The sequence below is a fragment of the Chelonoidis abingdonii genome, chromosome 1 (assembly GCF_003597395.2).
Source record: "Chelonoidis abingdonii isolate Lonesome George chromosome 1, CheloAbing_2.0, whole genome shotgun sequence".
NCBI classification, from domain to species: Eukaryota; Metazoa; Chordata; order Testudines; family Testudinidae; genus Chelonoidis; species Chelonoidis abingdonii.
Window position 1 is genome coordinate 365,620,003 of NC_133769.1, and position 22,918 is coordinate 365,642,920.

The window sequence follows — 22,918 nt, forward strand, 5'->3', positions numbered from 1 at the left end:
GTTAGTCTGTATCAGCAAAAAACAAAGAGGAGTCCTTGTGGCACCTTAAAGATTAACAAATTTATTTGGGCATAATCTTTCATGGGCTAAAACCCACTTGATCAGATGAATGGAGTGAAAATACAATAAGCACAAAATATATTACAGCACATGAAGGGCATTACCTTACCAAGTTGGGGGGTCGGTGCTAACGAGGCCAATTCAATTAAGGTGGAAGTGGCCTATTCTCAACAGTTGACAAGAAAGGGTGAATGTCAAGGGAGGGAAAATTACTTTTGTAGTGCTAACGAGGTCAATGCAATCAAGGCGGACCTCGCCCATTTCCAACAGTTGACAAGAAGGTGTGAGTATCAGCAGAGGGAAAACTATTTGTTGTAGTGACCCATTCACTCCCAGTCTTTATTCAGGCCTAATTTGATGGTGTCCAGTTTGCAAATTAATTCTAGTGCTGCAGTTTCTTCTTGGGGTCTATTTTTGAAGGTTTTTTTGTTGAAAAATTGCCTAAGTCTGTTATTGAGTGTCCAGTGAGGCTGAATTGTTCTCCTACTGGTTTTTGAATGTTACAGTTCTTGATGTCTGATTTGTGTCCATTTATTCTTTTGTGTAGAGACTGTCCAGTTTGGCCAATGTACCTGGCAGCGGAGCATTGCTGGCCCATGATGGCATATATCACATTGGTAGATGTGCAGGTGAATGAGCCCCTGATGGTGTGGCTGAAGACCTTACCACAGTTGATAAGGCAACTCTCATCTTTTCATGTGCTATAATACATATTCTGCCTACTGTATTTTTCACTCCAAACATCTGATAAAGTGGGTTTTAGCCCATGAAAGCTTATGCCCAAATGCATTTGTTTTAGTCTCTAAGGTGCCACAAGGAATCCTCATTATTTTTACTGCTGTTATTCACTGCGGGCATTGCTGGTGAGAGATCCAGAGACTGGAGTAATTTATCCCCAGAGCAGGTACACACTTCTTTCCCACCCTCCAGATTCTGGACATTGATCCTGACCAAGTGGCACTATCCCTGGAGCTAGAGAGTGGTTCAGTCACCAGGTCCCTTAAATCCTTCTCTGCTGAAACTGCCAACAAGAGTGTCAGCTGCTGCCAGCTGCGCTAGGGCCAGCTGTGCATTAGAAACTGGGCTTAGAAAATCAAATTGATTTCATATGGGACACTATGAACCTGCACTGGCTTTGATGTGGTGGTCAAGAAATGGACAGCTCCATAGCCATTTCTGCTTTCCATGACCCAGAACCATCCAGTTGCCTGGCTTTTGCTGGGTTAGAGTCACATACAGAGGAAATGTCCCATGCTGTGGTGTATTTCTTAACAATCATTTTGTTCTGAACAAAGTCAAAATAGAGGTTCCCCCAGCCAAATCTTGAGTGCTTCGATGACTGACTTACTAATCTCAGGGCTCAGCAGAGTGAACAGAGCCACCCCTGGCTATCTGTTACCCGTATTCATTTCAGAACATTATGGGAGCAATTCGAAAAAAACCTCTACTATCAGTGTGGATTTGTACATCCATCCAGTTCAAATCCAGGATTTGTCATATCCTCTACTGTGTGTAACAGACCACACTACTGCTATTTCTATTTTCAAGTATGTGTTTACCTTTGCTCTCTCTTGAGTGACTTCCCAGTAATACTTGGTATTTCCATAAATCTTTTCATCCCAGGTTATCAAATACTGGCACATATTATTCTCCCTATTTTACAGATCAGGGGATTGATGTACAGAGAGATCCAATGACTTGCCCAAGGAGTTATAGTAAATGAGTGATAGAGTTGGGAACAGAACCCAGCTCCTTTAAGTCCTGTGCTCGATCTCTCAGACCATACAAGTGCCTTCATTATTTGAATGAAAGAGGAAAAAGAGATGTTAATTTTAGGACAGTTGAGGAGATCATAGGCCCCTATTTGGTTTTTGTTGCACCATTTTCTACTGCATTTCACCATGCAGTGTGATAGGGGTTTTATATTAATTTGTTGGATCATGACATCAGGTTCTTTGACTTGTATGTTGTAGAAAGAAGCTCTTCACCTTTGGAAAGACAAAGAACTATTTACAACAAATTAACCCAGTGGTGAGGGGGTGGGGAGAGAGGAAACATTTTTACATTAGGAAATGCGTAGGGTCATCTGTGCTTGGGAAACTGGTTGATTCTCTAGCTACCTATTGCAAATATCTAAAGTGTCCCCAAAATGGCAGAGATTATATACATACTCTCCCTCTTCCTTCATTAATGGGCCAGCAGGATTGTACTCACTGATTCCCTACAGGTGTCCTCAAGAACAATAACATGGATAGTGACCTTCCCTCTCCCAACCTGCAGAGACTGTTCTCATGGTGCCCCCTGAAAGTTGCTTCCATGAGGTCAAGGGGAGGGAAGAACAAGGCTTCAGATGCAGCATCCTATCATAAGCATAAATCCCAATTCTGAACCTTAGCGTCCAAAATGTGGGTGCCTGCATGAACCCTCCAAGCTTAATCACCAGCTTGGATCTGATAGCGCTGCCACCAGACAGGCATTCGTGCCTGCCTCACTCTGGTACTCCCCAGAACCTTCCCTGGGGGACCCAGACTCAGATGCACTGAGTTTCGCACAAGGGCAATACCAGCTTCCCTTCTGCTCTTTATCTCTCCCAGTTTTTCCGACTGGGTACACTAGGGATTTCCCGTGCATTCATTCCTTGAACACAACCCGTCGAAGATAGTGTCTCTACCCCTCACAGAGGTTGATGCAGATTCAACCTAGTCAATCTAACCCAAAGAATTTCCCCCTCCCTTCTCCTTTCAGCTGACCGAGAAAACTAAACGGGTTTAAAAGAATTTATATAAAAAGAAAGAAAGACATAAAAATGGTCTCTGTATCAAGGTTGACAATATACAGGGTCAATTGCTTAAAAGAAAAATGAATAAACAGCCTTATCCAAAAAAATATACAATTTAAAACATTCCAGCAAACTACACACATGTAAATACAAAAACAATATAAAAACCTATTGTCTTCTACCTTTTGTACTTACACTTGGAAACAGAAGATTAGAAAAGCCTGGAGATAGAAATCACTCTCATAGCCGAGAGAGCACAGACAGAAGACACACACCCCAAAAATTCCCTCCCTGAGCTTTGAAAAATCCGGTTTCCTGATTGGTCCTCTGGTCAGGTATTTGGTTCCCTTTGTTAACCCTTTACAGGTGAAAGAAACATTAACCCTTAGCTATCTGTTTATGACACATCCTTCTTCCTGTATCTTCTCCTCTTGTTCCATCAGACTGATCCTCCTTTCAATGGAATAGAGGGGACAGTCTGCCCCCGGCTTTTTATGTCAGTGCATATCTATGATAGTTTTGAATTTTGTAAAAAAACATCCTTGTTCCTACTATTGAGGTTACTTTAATGATTTGCTGGGCACCAGGAGACCTCTCAAATCTCCATGCATCAGCCCTGCTCTTTGTACTGCAGCATAGACCGCTCACTTAATCACCTTCTGTGTTAGGTCCCTTTGGATAAGCTGAAGTTTCAGACAACACTAGGTTGACCAGACAGCAAATGTGAATAATCGGGACTGGGTTGGGGGGTAATAGAAGAAATATAAGAAAAGGACCCAAAAATCAGGACTGTCCCTCTAAAATCAGGACATCTGGTCACCCTAGACAACACTGTGTGATTAAGAGGTCATTTTCCTGCATGAAAGTTTCTGACAGAAAAGATACTGCACATATGAAGAAACAAGGAAGGGCAGATAGCAATAGCTAGAGCCAGGCATAATGCCAGCTGGCAATATATAGATCTCCTGTACACATGGCTTGCAGCACCTCTACAATTTCTGAACCAATATGTTAAAACGTTCCATGCTACATCAGTCCCTCTGGGGCAGGGACTATCAAATGAGGATGTATCATATGGTGATGCCAACTAAGACTAAAGATGATAAAATCAAACTTGATGGACCTGTGCTCTAAGCCAGAATTTGAAAAATTAAACTTTCCTTTCTAAAGCACGTCTCGTCCAACAGTCTCAAAGCACTTCTGAAACACGGATAGGCCTCACAACACCAGAATGTAAGTATATTGTACCAATTTTACTGGCTGTGCAATGAGTCAGTGGTGAGAAGAGAATCTAGAAGTCCAGCTGCCAAGATCCCATTGTTCTAACCATGATGTAACTCCCCTTCTATTTGTAGAGAGAAAAGGTTAGCACATTTGGCCACTATACCTCCAAATCTCTCTCTCTCTCTCTCGCTGCACTATCAGGCCAGAAACTATTGCACTGAAATATCTTCCTGTTCTCTTTCCGTTGTAATACCTTCATAGAAGATTGACAGTGAGAGAAATTGTATTGTCAATCTCATCCCTACCCATTTATCAGACACGGATCACAGTGCTCCGGTATCCTTGGAGTTTGAAATTAACAAAGCATTTCCACTTACCACCTCTTCGATTTCTTCTCCTATCACTGGGTAACAGATTAGCATACATTGTAGGCTCTACCAAAGCAGAAGCTTTTTTGTTTGTTTGTTTGTTTGTTTTAAAATTTCTTAGTGACACCACAATAGATTTTGAAGGCGCTACTAGTTTTTTTGACCCAAGATGGCATTTCCTATGGGATTACAACAGTTTTCAGGTGTTAGAAATGTAGGGTTTATGGCACTTGAAGGCATCAATTTAAAAGTAGGTTTTCTTTTAGTTCAGTAAACTGTAATTTACTAATTTGCATTAATCCAGATCAAACACCTGAATCAGAACACAGATCTCAATGTTTCTATGTGTCTCAGAGCTCAACATCTGTTTATATTCATTCTATTCAGGTTCTTACACAGCCCTCATCACCGTGTTAGCTGCGTGCCTTCCAGAAGTGCATTAAGCAACGTGACTAGCAGCTGTCATTTGTGGTTCTTTGTTCTCTTTTCCTCTCTCCAGCAGGAAATTATGTATTGTGTTATTTGTATACTGTGGTGTGTGTTTCTTTTAGTAAGAATAACAGCGCAGAGCAGGAAGACGATAGTTCCTTTCTTCGAGCAACACACTGAGTCACAACCAACTTAAAACCAGAAATAGGTCAACAAACAAAAGGAAATCAGAGAAAAACAACAAAAATGAATAATAATTTTAAGGGATTTACTGGAAGAACAATTCCAAGATCCGAAGACATGGGGCCCCAGTCCATTGCTATGGCCTTTGGGGGCAGGATCCTTGGCAGCAGAAAGTTCATTGGAGGATTACAGCAGCACAAGAAAGCCACATTCTTCCTTAAATCAGGGACCCCCAGCAGGCCAGTGCAGCTCCCAGTATGGGGGTGCTTATGAGGGAGGGGCACAGTCAGGGGATATGATGATTTAATGCTCCTATGGCACCCTATGGAGATGAAAGCTGCCCACCCCCAGCAGAAATAGCTGCCTGCCCTCCATTAGCTGATGGATTCTGCCATTCCCTGGAACACACTAGATCAGGTTGGCACAGGGAGGTGCAATGTGCCCATAGGGAGCTGGACCAGCATCTGGACTCTTTCTGAGAAGGAAGAAAAAGAGATTTTTAAATTCTTACATTCTGTGATAGAGGCCCTGGGACAGGGAAACAGATAAGATGGCCTTAGGGCTTTTCCATCTTGTGTGTAGACATTTTAAAAAACCCTAACAAAGCAGAGCACTGTACACATGATTCTCACCCAGGGACTGTTGAGAGAGAGAATTAACCACCCATGACAGATGTCAGCCAGTCACATCACCTAGTGCACATTGGTGGAAGATGCTCAAGTACTACGGTGAACTGAGTGATATAAGAACCTACTTAGAATAGAATCTCTAGCCTTCTCCTGCAGCTCCAAGGGAAAAGAGGATGACGTAAAGTCCATTTAGCATAAGCAAGACATTCCAGTCTGACCGTTTATTGTTGCAGCCACAGGCGGAGAGTGGTCACAATCCAGGACAAATGGGAAAATTCTTCCTACCTGCTCATTCCCTGGGAATAAACAGCTGGCAAACATTTTTCACTCTTTACAGCCCCATGGAGATGCATCAGGGTCTGGAGCTGGTTACCTGAGCAAAACGGATGGCATGCACTATTACTGCACTTTGCATCAAAGGATCTCCAAGCATGGTACAGACATTAAGGAATTCAGCTTCATATCACCCCTAAGACATAGGGAAGCATTATTATCCTCTTTGGGAAGTCAAGGAGACCTAGAGAGATATGTGACTTGCCCAAGGCTAAACAGAAAGTCAATGTTGGAGCTGGGAATAGAACCCACATCTCCTGATGTACCCTATGTGACAAAATTAGATGATAATAGAATAATAAGGTTGGAAGAGACCTCAGGAGGTATCTAGTCCAATCCCCTCCTCAAAGCAGGACCAACACCAACTAAATCATCCCAAAAAGGGCTTTATCAAGCCAGGCCTCCAAAACCTCTAAGGATAGAGATTCCACCACTGTCCTAGGTAATCCATTCCAGTGCTTCACCACCCTCCTAGTGAAATAGTGTTTCCTAATATCCAACCTAGACCTCCCCCGTTGCAACTTGAGACCAATGCTTCTTGTTCTGTCATCTGCCACCACTGAGAACAGCCAAGCTCCATCCTCTTTGGAACCCCCCTTCAGGTAGCTGAAGGCTGTTATCAAATCGCCCCTCATTCTTCTCTTCTGCAGGCTAAATAACCCCAGTTTCCTTAGCCTTTCCTCATAAGTCATGTACCACAGTCCCCTAATAATTTCCACTGCCCTCCACTGGATTCTCTCCAATTTGTCCACATCCCTTCTGTAGTGGGGAGACCAAAATTGGATGCAATACTCCAAATGTGGCCTCACCAGTGCTGAATAGAGGGGAATAATCACTTCCCTTGATCAGCTGGCAATACTTCTACTAATACAGACCAAAATGCCATTGGCCTTCTTGGCAACAAGGGCACACTGCTGACTCATACCCAGTTTATCATTCACTATAATGCCTCGGTCCTTTCCTGCAGAACTGCTGCTTAACCAGTCGGTCCCCAGCCTGTAGTGGTACATGGGATTCTTCCTTCCTAAGTGCAGGACTCTGCACTTGTCCTTGTTGAGCCTCATCAGATTTATTTTGGCCCAATCCTCCAATTTGTTTGCATCACTCTGAACCCTATCCCTATCCTCCAGCATATCTACCTCTCCCCGTAGCTTAGTGTCATCTGCAAACTTGCTTAGGGTGCAATTCATCTCATCATCCAGATCATTAATAAAGATGTTGAACAAAACCGGCCCCAGGACGAACCCCTGAGGAACTCTGTTAGATATCGGATGCCAACTAGACATCGAGCCGTTGATCATTACCTGTTGAGCCCGACAATCTAGCCAGCTTTATATCCTCCTTATAGTCCATTCATCCAATCCACTCATTTAAATTGCTGGCAAGAATACTGTGGGATACCATATCAAAAGCTTTGCTAAAGTCAAGGCATATCACATCCACCGCTTCCCCCATATCCACAAAGCCAGTTATCTCATCATAGAAGTCAATCAGGTTGCTCAGGCATGACTTGCCCTTGGTGAATCCATTTTAACTGTTCCTGATCACTTCCTCTCCTCCAAGTGCTTCAAAATGGATTCCTTGAGGACCTGCTCCATGATTTTGACAGGGACAGAAGTGAGGCTGTAGTTCCCCGGGTTCTCTTTCTTCCCTTTTTAAAATGTGGGCACTATATTTGCCTTTTTCCAATCATCTGTGACCTCCCCCGATCGCCACGAATTTTCAAAGATAATGGTCAATGGCTTTGCAATCACATCAGTCAACTCCCTCAGCATCCTTGGATGCGTTAGATCTGGACCCCTGGACTTGTGCATGTTTAGCTTTTCTAAATAGTCCTTAACTTGTTCTTTCACCACTGAGGGCTGCTCATCTCCTCCCCATACTGTGTTGCCCAGTGCAGTAGTCTGGGAGCTGACCTTGTCTGTGAAGACCGAGGCAAAAAAAGCATTGAGTACTTCAGATTTTTCCATGTCATCTGTCACTATGTTGCCTCCCCCATTCAGTAAGGGTCCCACACTATACCTGATCTCCTTCTTGTTGGTAGCATACCCGTAGAAACCCTTCTTGTTACCCTTCACATACCTTGCTAGCTGCAACTCAAATTGGCCTTGGCCTTCCTGATTATATCCCTGCATGCTCTAGCAATATTTTTATATTCCTCCCTAGTCATTTGTCCAAATTTCCACTTCTTGTAAGCTTCCTTTTTGAGTTTAAGCTCACCAAAGATTTCAGTGTTAAGTCAAGCTGGTCACCTGCCATATTTGCTATTCTTTCTGAACATGGGAATAATTTGTTCTTGCACCCTCAAAAAGGCTTCTTTAAAATATAGCCAGCTCTTCTGGACTCCTTTCCTGCTCATATTAGCCTCCCAGGCGATCCCTCCCATCAGTTCCCTAAGGGAGTCTAAGTCTGCTTTTCTGAAGTCCAGGGTCCATATTTTGCTACTCTCCTTCCTTCCTTATGTCAGGATCCTGAACTCAACCATCTCATGGTCACTGCTGCCTAGGTTGCCACCCACTTCTACTTCCCCTACCAATTCTTCCCTGTTTGTAAGCAGCAGGTCAAGAGGAGCACGGCCTCTAGTTGGTTCCTCCAGCACTTGTACCAGGAAGTTGTCCCCAACACTCTCCAAAAGCTTCCTGGCTTGTCTGTGTATTGCTGGGTTGTGATATTCTGGGTTAGGATTGTTTCCAGTGGAAACTAAGGCTTCTAGTGAGCATGCTTAATTGCAGCTTCTCTCAATGACTATCTCAGTGCATTATTCTGCAGAATGCCACTTCTTTTGTATCTAATATAGCGGACAATGCAAGGAAAGCTTCAATTTGGATCAAGATGTGTTCATCTACAGTATGGAGAACAAGCCAGAGAGATAAATCCAGCCACTTGCTTCCATAATCCTCTTCCTGCTGTTAAAAGTGACCATAGGTTTTACCTTATATAAATTTTTGCTCCCAGACATGTTATGTGCCACATATGTATATTAAGTACCAGTAGCTTTGCCTGTGCGTTGGCCGATGAAGCCAATTCAAATCTTTCACTTGACACTCCTGTCAAGTTTTCTGAGTTGCCGAAGATCAATACTCAAATGCCTGTAAAAAAATTACGGTTTTATCAGGAATAGTGTCTTGTCTCCAGAAGGAAGAAATAAATTGGCAGCAATAATTTCCAGCTTTTTGTGAGCTAAGGATTCTTTGCCACTGCAATAAACAGTGAATCATAGAATTGTATGACTGGAAGGGACCTCGAGATGTCATCTAGTCCAGTCCCCTGCACTCATGGCAGGACTGAGTATTATCTAGACCATCCCTGACAGGCGTTTGTGTAACCTGCTTTAAAAAAATCTTCAATGATGGAGATTCCACAACCTCCCTAGGCAATTTATTCCAGCGTTTAACCACCATGATAGATAGGAAGTTTTTCCTAATTTCCAACCTATACCATCTGTGCTGCAATTTAATCCCATTGCTTCTTGTTCTACCCTCAGAGGTTAAGAAGAAAAATGTTTCCCCCCTCCTTCTTGTAACAACCATTTATGTACTTGAAAACTGTTATCATGTCCTCTCTCAGTCTTCTTTTCTCCAGACTAAACAAACCCAATTTCTTCAATCTTCCCTCCTAGGTCATGTTCCTGCTTGGTTGTGACCACTGATAACTACTCTCTGGGAACAGTTTTTCAACCAGTTATGCACCCACCTAATAGTAGCTCCATCTAGGTCAGGGTGAGCAAACTATGGCCTGGGGGCCTGATCTGGCCTGCCAGCCATTTTAAGCTGGCCCTTGATCTCCCATTGGGGAGCAGGCTTTGCCCACTCTGGCGCTCCAGCTGGGGAGCAGTGTCAGGGGGCACTCCACATGGCTCCTGGAAGCTGCGACATGGCCCCCCTCCAGCTCATACATGCTCCTATGGCCCCAATCCAATGGCCCCCTCCAGCATGCCAATATAACTTGCAGGGGCAGTGCCCGCAGATGGAGCATCGTGCAGAGCTGCCTGGCTGTGCCTCTGTGTAGGAGCAGGAGAAGGGACATGCAGCTTCTTCCAGGAGCCACTTGAGGTAAGTGCCGCCCAAAGCCTGCACCCTGAGCTTCTCCCTGTGCTCCAACCCTCTGCCCCAGCACTCATTCTCCTCCTGCTTTCCAACCCTCTCGGTCCCAGCCCAGAGCACCCTCCTGCACCCCAAACCCTTCATCTCCAGCCCCACCGCAGAGCCTGCACCTCCAGCTGGAGCCTCACCCACTCCCTGCAACTCACTCCCCCTCCCCTCCTCACTGTTTCTATAAGTAGAAGAATCCCATGAACAGGTACTGACTGGGGACCGACTGGCTAAACAGCAGTTCTGCAGAAAAGGACCTGGGGATTACAGTGGACAAGAAGCTGGATAGGAGTCAGCAGTGTGCCCTTGTTGCCAAGAAGGCTAATGGCATTTTGGGCTCCATTAGTAGGAGCACTGCCAGCAGATCGAGGGAAGTGATTATTCCCCTCTATTCGGCACTGCTGAGGCCTCACCTGGAGTATTGCATCCAGTTTTGGTCTCCCCACTACAGAAGGGATTAGGGGGCTGGGGCACATGACGAGGGGTGTCTCCAAGCCCCAGCACGCCAAGCATGTGCTTGGGGCGGCAAGTTGCAGGGGGCGCCTGTGGGAGGTCCACCGAAGCCGCAGGACCAGCGGACCCTCTGCGGGCAAGCCACCGAAGGCAGCCTGCCTGCCACGCTTGGGGCGGCAAAATGCCTAGAGCCGCCCCTGCACATGACTTACGAGGAGAGGCTGAAAGAACTGGCGTTATTTAGTCTGCATAAGAGAAGAGTGAGGGTGGGTTTGATTGCAGCCTTCAACTACCTGAAGGGGGTTCCAAAGAGGATGGAGCTCGGCTGTTCTCAGTGGTGGCAGAGGACAGAACAAGAAGCAATGGTCTCAAGCTGCAGTGAGGGAGGTCTAGGTTGGATATTAGGAAACACTATTTCTCTAGGAGGGTGGTGAAGCACTGGAATGGGTTACCTAGGGGGGTGGTGGAATCTCCTTCTTTAGAGGTTTTTAAGGCCTGGCTTGACAAAGCCCTGGGTGGGATGATTTAGTTGGTGTTGGTCCTGCTTTGAGCAGGGAATTGTACTACATGACCTCCTGAGGTCTCTTCCAACCCTATTATTCTAAGCGTAGTTTTTCACAGAAGACTGAAAGGACCAAGGCTCACCAGTGCCTGCTTCTTTGTAATAGCTACTATTAGATCGTGTATGTTATACCCTTTTGATCCTAACTGATGATCCCTGCTCAATGGAGGAAGGAGAATCTCTCCACCAGGTCCTTGTCGATATACCATTGACCAAAATACATGATATTCCCGATCCACATTTGTGATCTATGTAACGCAGAGCATGGGCGGGAGAATCACTGGCGCATATGCATTTTATCCACATGATATTTCGCAACATTAACCATTTGAATGGCTGTCAAAATTCTGCAAGGCACCTACATGAGATTGGGAATGTTATAATAATATAATTATGTGTATTCATACAAAGCCTTATGTCCAATGATCTCAAAGCCCTTTATAAACAGAGGTCCAATAAGCCTGACATTGCCTCAGGGAGGTGGGTCTTACTGTCCCCATTCTACACGGGGGAAGTGGAGACACGGGATAAGATGGAGCAACATGCCCAAAGCCAGGCAGCCAGTAAATTGTAGGGCATAGAAAAGAACTCCTTACTCTCAGGGAGCTGAAAAATTCTTACTAGTTGCACTGTCCTAGCATCCTTTTTAATGAATGCTCAAAAAAGACAGATGCCAGCTATTACACTTCGTGCCGTAGGAAAGTCGATCTCACACTGCTTCCTGTCTTTCCAGGAATATGCTGCTGCTATTTTAACAACAGGCTCCCACAGATATTTTCTTCCTTAGCCAGTGATAAAAGCCTGTACTTCTAGGTGTTTTCAGAAAGGAGGGGATGAGACTGTCTAAGGAATCATTTGTTTCCCCACTGAATCAAAACTGCTGGTTCATAACCATAACTCAAAGCCAAACCTCTGCACAAACAAACTTGTACTAAGGGCATTGTGCAAGGAGTGTCTTTAGCATGTTCCTAAACAAATATGCACTGCATGCTGCTAGTATAGCCTGGGGGGCAGTTTGTGTAACCTGAACTGTCATAGGGGAGAGGGGGACAGTGGTTGGAGAAGAGAGTCTCCTTCCCCAAGATATTTCTTTGAAAATACGTGACACCTGGTGCAATCTGGTGCATAACAGAGGAAAACTGTAACTTTTCAGAAGTATTTTTTTCTGAGTCGCGGGCATCACTCATCTCTTGGAAGTGGATTCAGTTGTATTCAGAGCTGGCCTGGCTCTACCAGAGGCAGGGAAATCACCCCAACCAACTCTTCAATATAATGGCAGAATTTTTAGCAAGTGGCTACTAACAGACCCCTAGCGCCCTCTCCTGCCCATCCCCATACCAGTCTGGGTCTCACAACACTTGCCAGCAGAACACAGGCAGGGTTGACCTTCCACTGTTAGGCCTTACAGCTCTCCTCACAGAATCTGGGCTGGGTTAGTGTTGTTTTCACAGGCTTTGATTGTGGGGCATGCAATGGCTCCTCTCTTAATGGTCACAAGCACCCCATGTGACCTCAGGCCAGGCATGCACATGAACATATTTCAGCCAAATGGGCAACATGCACATATGTCTGCAGTAGGCAAGGGAATTCAAGGCAAGACAGAGCAAGCTATTTACAAGAAGGCCAAGACCTGACCCTTTAACCACAGTAATGAGTAATTCAAACGGATGTTCAGCCTCTGGTCTGATTCCAGCTAGGAATTATGGCAGTAGGAAGTGGCTGAAAACACACACACACACTCAAAATATAAAGTAGGAGAAAATAGTTGAGCAGAAGAACTTGTACTATAACTGCAACCTCAAGTTCTTTTTATATAGTAGCTGGCCAGGTCCAGCCAGTGCCCATAACATATAATTATATGACTTTGCTGTCAAGCAGACTATATTACACTCATAACTTTGTTTTTATTGACAGGTGAATTGCTGCCATGCCACACACAGTAACTGCTAATAACACTTCACCAGTCCATGGGACCTTTCTTCTGAGGATCTGAAAGCCCTTCACATACATTAATTAATTCACCCTCACAACGGTCTGGATTTTGCAGGTGGGGAAAGTCAGGCCCCGGGAGGTACCCTGTGGCAGAGCCAAGTATAGAACCCAGATTTCTTTGCCAAGATTTTAAAAAGTGACTAGTGATTTTGGGTGCCTAAATTTTTGGCTGCCCAACAGGGGCGGCTCTAGACATTTCGCTGCCCCAAGCACGGCGTCATGCCACGGGGGGGCGCACTGCCGGTTGCCAGTACCGTGGCTCCAGTGGACATCCCACAGGTGTGCCTGCGGAGGGTCCTGTGGTCCCGCGGCTCTGGTGGGCCTCCCCTACGGAGGGTCCGCTGGTCCCGCGGCTCTGGTGGACCTCCCCTGTGGAGGGTCCACTGGTCCCACGGCTCTGGTGGAGCTCCCCTACAGAGAGTCCGCTGGTCCCGTGGCTTCGGTGGAAGCGCGGGATCAGCGGATCCTCCATAGGCACGCCTGTGGGAGGTTCACCAGAGCTGTGGGACCAATGAACCCTCCGCAGGAATGCCGCCAAAGGCTGCCTGCCTGCCACCCTCCTGGCAACCGGCAGAGCTCCCCCAGTGGCATGCCGCCCCAAGCCCGTGCTTGGTGTGCTGGGGCCTGCAGCCGCCCCTGCTGCCCAACTTGAGACACCTTAATGGGGCCTAATTTTCAGAAAGTGCTGAGCTCCTGCTCTCTGAAAATCAGCACCATATAAAGTCACTCATGTCAGGCACCCAAAATACATAGCCACAGCCCAGTCTTCCTATATTTCCTTCCTGGATTTGTCTCCTTATGTTCATTACAATATTTATGAAAAGAGCTAAAGAACGAAAGCTAACCTAAACTTCAGCTTTGTCAGCGGTCTTTATGTATTTTGTTTGATGTGCTCGTCTACTACAAAGTCTAAAGGTCAAATTCTTCTCTCATACTGGTGCACCCCATCTACTTCAGTGGAGTGCCACTTGCTCTTGTGTAGCGTAGAACACAATTTACCCCCTAATGTTCACTATATTAAGTCAAGGCTAGATCTTGCTTCTATAGAATTCAACAGAGTCTTGGCATGGACTTTACTGGAAGCTGCATCAAATCCTTATTTTGTCTACTTTCTAGTAGGAATTAGTGCAATGTGTCATTAAATGTTTTAAGGTCTTTCTGGTCTGTACAGCATTCCCCTAGGAGGACTGTTTGCATCATGTTCTTGAGACACATTTTTGTGCCTTAATTTGAAAATCTACAGCAATCCTGATTTTAAAATTGTCTCCCAGAATGCAAGGAAGTCAGACATTGATTCTGAAACCTGAGTGACTTAACTTCATCAAAGCAACATAAAGCAGGGGGGAAAGCTTCCCTGCAGAGCATTCAACGTGCATTAGGAGTGAATTCTTGCGTCTTGGCTCTCCTGGCATGTGCACAAACCCACATGACAGTTTAGATCATCTATTTTTATAGTATTCAAACTCACAGTGAGCTGCAGCCCAATACACTTGCACATACACAGCACATGATACTGTTTCCAGGGGTTTAAATTTCGGGGGGGATTTCTGACACATTCATAGCTTCCTCTTCAACAAAGAAAAATCTCTAAGAGGCAGGTCAGGTGCAAATGCCTTTAAAGCCTTGCCAAGCTCCTAGAAGCAAACTCTAGATTTCTTTGCAAGAGAGTTTTTTTGGGGTCTAGGCTGTTGTGCAGGTAGTTTATACTGTACATGGAGATGTGAAACAGAAGACCTCTCACTCGTATTTTCTCTCAGACTTTTGGACGTGCGCTTAGTGCTGGAAAAGTGCTGGGTTAGCAACTGCAGAACATGGACAGCAGCAGTGCAAACTTTCCCCACATTGTCATGCCAACCTGCTTCAATTCTGACCTGGAAGGATCCCTTCTAGAGATGAGAAGAGTGTTTAGTGTCCATATCAAATGAATCAGTCTCTCTGCTGAGTCTACCAACAAGGAGGTTGACTGTAATCTATGCACTGGGAGCTGGATTGAGACCACTTGCTCATGTCACAGAAAGTAAGCCACCAAAAAAATAACTATTTTCCATCACCAGCAAGGGCTGGCTTCAGACCAGTGTCCCAGCAAAGAAGGGCTCAGAAACCCATAACCAATCCCCTAAGCCTTCCAGTCCCGCACAACAACACAGTCCATTATCAGGCACTTTGACCTGCAACATCTGTGAGGAAGATTTACTTGTCTCTCTCATCTCTGGAGAAAGCTCAGGAGTATAACTGCTGATTGGGCCAGAATAATGGCCGATTTCAGAGCTTACTTGTGCCACACACCATTGACACTCTTATTGCTTCTTGTTTCTTAGAGATTACTAATTTGTTTCAGTGCATGTCACTTCGTAGGCATCGTCATAGAAAAACATTAGCTTTGTTTTACTTGCACTTGGACATCCATGAGAACAAAATAAAGTTGATGAGAACAACGGTTTTTGTGACTAACCCATAGGACTGTGTCAAGTAATCTGGGTTACATTCTTGGCTCTCCCACAAACTTCCTGTGTGACTGTGGGTATGTCACGAGCCTTAGCTTCTCCATTTGCAAAACAGGGATAATGATACTCTCCTACCTCAGAGGGGGTTGTGAGGCAAATTTCATTAATGTTTGTAAAAACCTTTGAAAAGTCTTATTATTAGGCAGGGCAATTCCTGTTTTACTCCAGTGCTTTAAAACAAAGCATTGGTCATGTAACTTTATAACTTAATAAATCATCTAATAAGAAAGTATCAGGTCATCAACTTCATGCTCTAAACGTACGGCATTGTTTGTCCAAGAATCTCAAAGCACTTTGTAAATATTAATTAATCAAATCTCACAGCTCTGATCCTATCAGGTAATAAGTATTATTACAACCACTTTGTGACTGAATGCACCCCTATATTCACACCCTACACACTATTGTAATAAACTTCGTACAAAATATGAAGTCTGCTGTATGATATTGGTAACACACGTTCAAAGCCATGTAGCCCTGATTAGGCAGGAGCGATTAAGCAAGTCTGTTTTAACCAAAGAAACTGTATTTACCTTAATTTACATATAATTAGTAAACAAGGTCCTTGAGACAGTAAAAGGGTAACGAGGCAAATCTGCATTTTAGCATACACAGGGAAGAAGAAAGCGCATGGGGGCATGGTCAGCTCCAGACTCCACAACACCCTCTTTACTGTTTGAATAAAATTTGTTTTGAGGGGTAAATCTCTGATCAATCCACTTCAAAGAGTGACTAGACTATAAAAGTGAGGGGCAAACTCACCTTAGGTATTTCCTGCTTGCTCATTCTTTCACCTAAGAAGACAAATGAACCGACCCTTTGGATTTTGAGAGCAGATCCTGAGTTGAGAATCTGGTCAGCCCCATTGCTGGGAACATGTGGTAAGAATTTTACCTGAACCAAGTCTAGTATGTTAAGGTTTCGCACTAGAAATCATTTTATCTTGACTTCTCTTGTAGCCATGTCTGAGTTGAACACCTTATACTTGCACTCACTTAAAATCTCTCTTTGTGATTAAATAAACTTGTTTTATTCTTTAATCAAAACTAATCCAGTGTTGTGTTTAATCTGATTGTTTGTTAACGCCAATTAAAGTAGCAAACTGTTGTACGCTGATCCCTTACAGGGGCAACAGACCTAAAACATATGAACTGTCCAGAAGAGGAAAGGGCTGGACACGCAGAACGCACATTTTGGGGGGAAATTCGGGACTGGGAGTGTGTTGGGAGTCACCCTGCAGGAACTAACCACAGAAGCTGGAAGCAGAGTGTGGCTGGTGTGTTGCTAACAGGCCGCTGGCGTCGGAATTGCTGAACCAAGACTGCAGTTACACACAGACACTCAGGGTGCGACCTGCATGCTGTTTGGCTCTTTGTGAGTGGCCCAGCTTGGGAGCTACATTAGCAAGGCTTTGTGAGGGATGCAAAGTTGCAGGGCAGGGATGACACAACCCTTCACTGGGCTGGATTGCACCCCAGAATATGATACAGTTCACAGATGGATGAAGAGCCTCAAAACCTGCAAGGCACTGAGAGGGAAGGTCCTGATCCTCCAGAGTTATGCCAATACATGAGTAATTCCACTGGGTTCAGCAGGACTACTTAATTGCTATACAGTCAATCACTCACATAAATCTCTGCAGGATTAGGGTCTAAATGACTTGCCCAAACTTGCCCAGTGATTCCTCAGATGGCAGGAGACAGAGCACAGAACCCAGAGTCCCTCCCCTTTTTTCTCAGCACTAGACTATCCGTTTCCAGTTCAAATGCCTCATAATACTTTGTGTACACTTGTTGTGACACGGTAAGAAAAATGAACAGATTTTGGGAGCTGGGCACTTCTGAAAATCTAGCTCATAGGTAGATGCCTAAAGGGAGTGAAATTCTTTTGAAAATCTGGCTAAATAATGGGTGCAGAGAGTTTAACAGTGGAAGGTTAAATACTGCAAACATGGTAAGTAAAACTTGTGTCGTAACATCCTTTTTGCAGGGTTTTCTTTTTAGATTAAAAGCCCTTTTTTCCTCATTGAACTTCTGCAAGTAGGGAAATCCATGTCTGAGCTTTAACAATCATTTAATAAAAAGAAATAAGGACAGATGATTTCTGCAGAAACCAAACACTTCCTTATCTTTCCTTGCCCGGTGACCTGGGGGGGATTATAACATGCTTGAGGTATTTACCTTGATATTGAGAAATAGGTTCTTGCAGAATATTCGTCTGGATTGATCCTCAGAGCTGCTCTCTGTAACGATGGCTGCCATTCTGTCAGTTATACTTTACATGCCTGCCAGGAAAGAAATTATTCAACACATTGCTTAATGTGCAGCTAGGTAAACTATGCACAACACAGCAAAATCCAGTAGAGCTTTGTAAATAATGACACAGCTAGTACTTGGCCAGAGTAAGTCATTATTAATTATTATTAACAATATTTATTAACTAGATGACACGTTACATCTGCAAAACTTGATACAAAACATTAACAAACTAATCAACAGGGTGTGAGAGAGGTTAAGAGTTGGGGAAACTGAAACTCAAGAGGTTAAGTAACTTGCTCCAGGCCACATAGTGACTCAGTGGCAAAGCTAGAATCAGAACTCCAGAGTTCCCAGTTCCCAACTAGATGAATAATGTAATAATTTCATAACTCTGCCCTTATTTCTCTTTACAGGCTCTACTGCTCTCACAAGTCTACCCAAGTTTCACTCCTGATTGCTGCCCTTTTTCAACTACTTGGGGCTTTCTGCTTTCTTCCATGCACTACCACCCACCTGCCTGGAACAGCTTCCCAGTACAGGCCAAACACTCCCCAAGACCTCACCCATTCCACAAAATATTCCAGCTACAAGGATTGGTCTGTGTTTTTTTATGATACCTGGGGAAAACTGTGACTCAGTACATACCTGCTGCTAAGTTTTCTTGGAGGGTACTAGACTATTTGCAGTTTCTTACCAGAGAGGACAGGATACAAAAATCTGAGCTAAGACAAGCAAGAAAAAGGTGAACATGGAAATGTGTTCCCATGGGGCAGTTCGTGGTGCATGTGCAGATCCCTTTCCATGGATCAAGTATTTCCCCTGAGCAGATTGTGGTGGATGCTTCTGAGTGGATTCCTTCCCTTGAGCAGACTAGGGGGCAGCGTCTCTAAATGCACCCAAACTAATTGGGAATGGATACAGAGATACTTTCCTTTGAGTTGATGGGCTGGATGTAGAGAAGGAGATGGTTCCCCTCTAGCCACAGAGATGGCTGCAGATGCAGAGGAAGTGATGCCTGCTCCTGAATTAACTGTGGGGTAAAGGGAAGCAAGCTCTTCTCCTTCTCTTCACACAGTTGTATCAGTTCTGGTGCAAGAGCCTCATTCTCTCTCTCTCCACTTTATTTCTGTTTGTAGCATTTTTAGCTCTCACCGGAAAACACCTTTTCATAGTTCACTTCTGTCTTCCTCTGCTTTTGTTTTTTTTATTTTAATGGTGAAAGTGAATTTAAATTGGTAAAGCTGTGTATGGACAGGGAATACGCAAAATGGAGTTGTATACTAATGTAAACAGCTTATCTGAAGTGAACTTCCATTGCACCACTGCCCTCCTCTGATACGTTATGTTCCATATTGGCTAAATCTGTAAATTGCCTGATGTGCAGAAAGACTGCTTTCTTTGTTCTGCTTTCAGTATCCAGACTTCCTGTTTCAAAAGTTGTAGTGTTCAGAGTGTAGCAGGGTGATTACCCACTCCTGCCCCAAGGGGTTTAAAAGCAGCCCTGCAGAGGGCTGCAGCTTTAAAAGCCTGGGCTGATTGGGGGAAAGTAGGCTCAGCTGGGGCCATGCCCCAATCAGGCCCAGCTGGTCCCTATAAAAGGCTGTGAGCCAGAGGCGCAGAAGATCTCTCATTCTGCCTGTAGAGGGAGAAGAGCCTGGTTTCAGGGACTTGAAGACAGGGTACCTGAGTGGAGCAGAGCTGGGGAGCCCCTGCCTGGAAAGCCCCAGGCTGTGGCCTAGCACAAGATCAACAGATACTGGGGGCTGCAGAGGGCAGCCCGGGGTAGGCTAAGGCAGCAGGTCCAAACCCAGCCTTGCTAGTGATGAGTGGCTGATACAGCAGTCTGCCCAATGGTATGGGGGCTAGACAATGACTTGTAGTAGTCATATACTGAGGTGAAGTGGAGATAGAGGGTTGGGGGTTCCCCAGGGAGGAGAGACCCAAATCAGAGGGGTACTGCTAGGGGGCAGCACCCCAGTTAAAGAGGCACCGGGGTCCAGGGAGGGACATGGGGGCTAGAGGACAGGCGGATCACCAGCCTGTAGAGGGCACTCTGGAGGCTGCAATGAGCTAATTCCCTGGGAGACCAGCAGGGAGCACCCCAGGAGTGAGTCTGCTCCTCTATAAGAGACATATTAACATCTTCTATGTCAATCTGTGGGGTCCTGCAGAGGAATTGATTCTTGGCCTTACACTATATACATCTTTCTCAAGACCCAGAAGAAGACAAAATCATCACCGATAAAGTGTGAAGATGATACAAAAATTGGGAGAGTGGTAAACAGGGCTGGCTTTAGGCACTGCAGGGCCCGATTCGAAGGAGCTGCAGCCAAAGACAGCTCAATCAGCTGCCAGTGCCTTCAGCGGCATTTCGGCAGAGGGACCTTCCTCCGTGGCAGCAACTGAGCTGCCGTCAAAGACAGTGGAGGGATTTCGGCGGCAGCTCCTTCGGGATGTTGTGGGGCCCTCTTAGGGGCGCGGGGCCCAATTCCGGGGAATTGGCTGAATTTCCCTAAAGCTGGCCCTCGTGGTAAATAATGAGGAGGACACATCACTGATTCGGAGCAACCTAGATCACTTTGTAAATTGGGTGCAAGCAAACATTACGTGTTTTAATACAGCTAAACATAAATGTATACATTCAGGAACAAAGACGGTAGGCCATATTTACAGGATGAAGTACTCTATCCTGGGAAGCAGTGACTCTGAAAAAGATTTGGGGGCTCATGGTGGATAATTAGCTGAGCATGAGTTCATAGTGTGACGCTGTGGCCAAAAGAGTTAATGCAATCCTAGGATGCATAAAAAAGAATATCTTGAGTAGGAGTAGAGAAGTTACTTTACCTCTGTATTTGGCACAAGTGTGACCACTGCTGGAATACTGTGTCCAGTTGTCATGTTCACAATTCAAGAAGGATGTTGTTAAATTGGAGGGGTTCAGAGAAGAGCCACAAGAATGATTAGAGGATTAGAAAACCTGCTCTATAGTGATAGACTCAAGGAGCTCAATCTATTTAGCTGAACAAAGAGAAGATGACTTAATTACAGTCTATAGGTAACTACAAGGGGAACAAATATTTAATAATGGTCTCTGAAATCTAGCAGAGAAGGTACAACACAATCCAGTGTCTGGAAGTTGAAGCTAGGCAAATTCAGACTGGAAATAAGATGTATATTTTTAACAGTGAGAATAATTAATCTTCAGAACAATTTACCAAAGGCCATTATGGATTCTTCATCACTGACAATTTTTACATCAAGATTGGATGCTTTTCTAAAAGATCTGCTCTGAGAACTAATTTGGGGAAGCTCTGTGACCTGTGCCATGCCGGTCAGAATCTTACACATTTCTTCTCTCCATTTCCTTCTGATAAACCAAGCTTTTGACGCATAATTCCTGGGCAACATTTACTATTTTGGAGAATTAGCTGCCATAAACTCTAGTGTAAACAGGAAAGGGGATGCTTTAAATAGTTTCATTTTCATATAATTCTATTTTCCCCTGAGGACCGAAAATTGAGCAGCTAATGCAATCTGCATCAAATGACCAATTTTACTGTTTGTGTTAAAGCGTGACAATCTCAAGTGAACTCAAAAATTGGTTTAACTGTGATGTTTATAAAGCTCTTAAAAGGTATTTCACAGCAGACATAAATCTAAAACCATGAACCGCATAACACGGAGCTACCTGTTTCATACTGGCCTTGGTTGCTGCTCTCAGGCCTGTTCCAAGAGAACAGGTTGTGCCATAGTAAAACATAACATGGGATTAAAAAGCAACTACAGTAATACATTAAAGCATCTTAGAAAAGCTTATTTAGACCTCTGGAAGGTTAAATGTTATAGTGGTATAAACACCTGAGCTTGTCTGCACTACAGCATCTAGTGTTGCTAGCCTGGGGAGCTGGACTGGTGATAAGGATTTAGAGATGGTCCTTTAGCTTAGGGGCAGGATGGGTGTAAAAATGGGAGTGGGGAGTAATAAGGGTCCAGCACAAATATTTTTAGGCTCTCAGGGTAAAAATTCTCCCTAGTCTTCTGTATGTTTACAAATTTTCAATAGCTCTCAACACCGTAGTATGTAAGTACTGCACGGCTAAATTAAACTTGCACAGCAATGTCTATGGGAGACTTTGCAGAGTGTACTGCATTTCACCATCTACATGTTGCAGGGAGTTCTTCCTTATTAATTATTTCTTTTTGATCTTCTAGTATGTTCTGTGAAAGCAGTCGGACTCTGAGTTAGTCTAACCTCTTTTTTTAAAAGGCTTTACAAAAGCCATCACTACTAGACATATTTTCATTACAGTGTGAAAAACAGGTATAAAATGTTGTAAGAAATCCTTGGGAGTTTTGGACTCCGTGGTTGTCCTTTTGTTCACCATAGACACATTGCACTTCATAGCATCACCAAGGACAGAGCTCAGATCCTCCTCCTCCAGCAGAGTCCATTATCACTTGAGTTAAAGAAGAATCTACAGTAGCTGTGAGCAGTATAGGGCATCTGACACACAGCTGAGCAGTTCTGAGTCCATCCAGTCAAAGACACTGGTTCATGTACACTCCGGTGTGTTCATTACAATAGTCTTGTTTTGTTTTTTAATTTGGATTATAAATTTCCTTGCAGTGCTTGCAAATCAATATTGTATCAGTGAGCTAGAGCATGAGTACCAAAATACAAAAGTAGACAAACAACATAAATAGTGAAACATAAAGTAGATTTTCAGAATTCTGTCAGTTTAAATAATCTAAGGCACAATTCATAAAAAGTAAAGATGTTAGTGAGTGGTTTTTAATAATTTTAACCAAGGTGTGCTTGCAAGAATTCGCACCAGAGCTGTATATATAAGCCCCCAGTCAGTGCTTCTCCAGTTTATCATAACCTCTCCCAGGGGCTGGGCTTGCTGTACAAAAGCACTGTCCTCCATTTTGAACCCTTCCTCCTTTCAAATAGATCCCGATGTACAAAAGCATCCATTTAAATTAATGGGTTTTCCAGGTGAGGATTCCTCAGTGAATCTGTAACTCTAAGGAATGAGAGGAAGAGGGATTT

The 22,918-nt window shown here is 44.4% G+C and overlaps 1 protein-coding gene across 1 annotated transcript in view; it reads right to left on the reverse strand.

Moving 5' to 3' along the window:
• Positions 1–22,918, reverse strand: part of SLCO2B1 (solute carrier organic anion transporter family member 2B1) — a 102,865-nt gene that overhangs the window by 65,451 nt on the left and 14,496 nt on the right. Inside the window, exon 2 of the mRNA XM_032786513.1 lies at positions 17,788–17,891. Coding sequence (XP_032642404.1) covers positions 17,788–17,868 — 81 coding nt within the window. The 5' untranslated portion in view covers positions 17,869–17,891. The remainder of the gene's footprint in view (positions 1–17,787; positions 17,892–22,918) is intronic.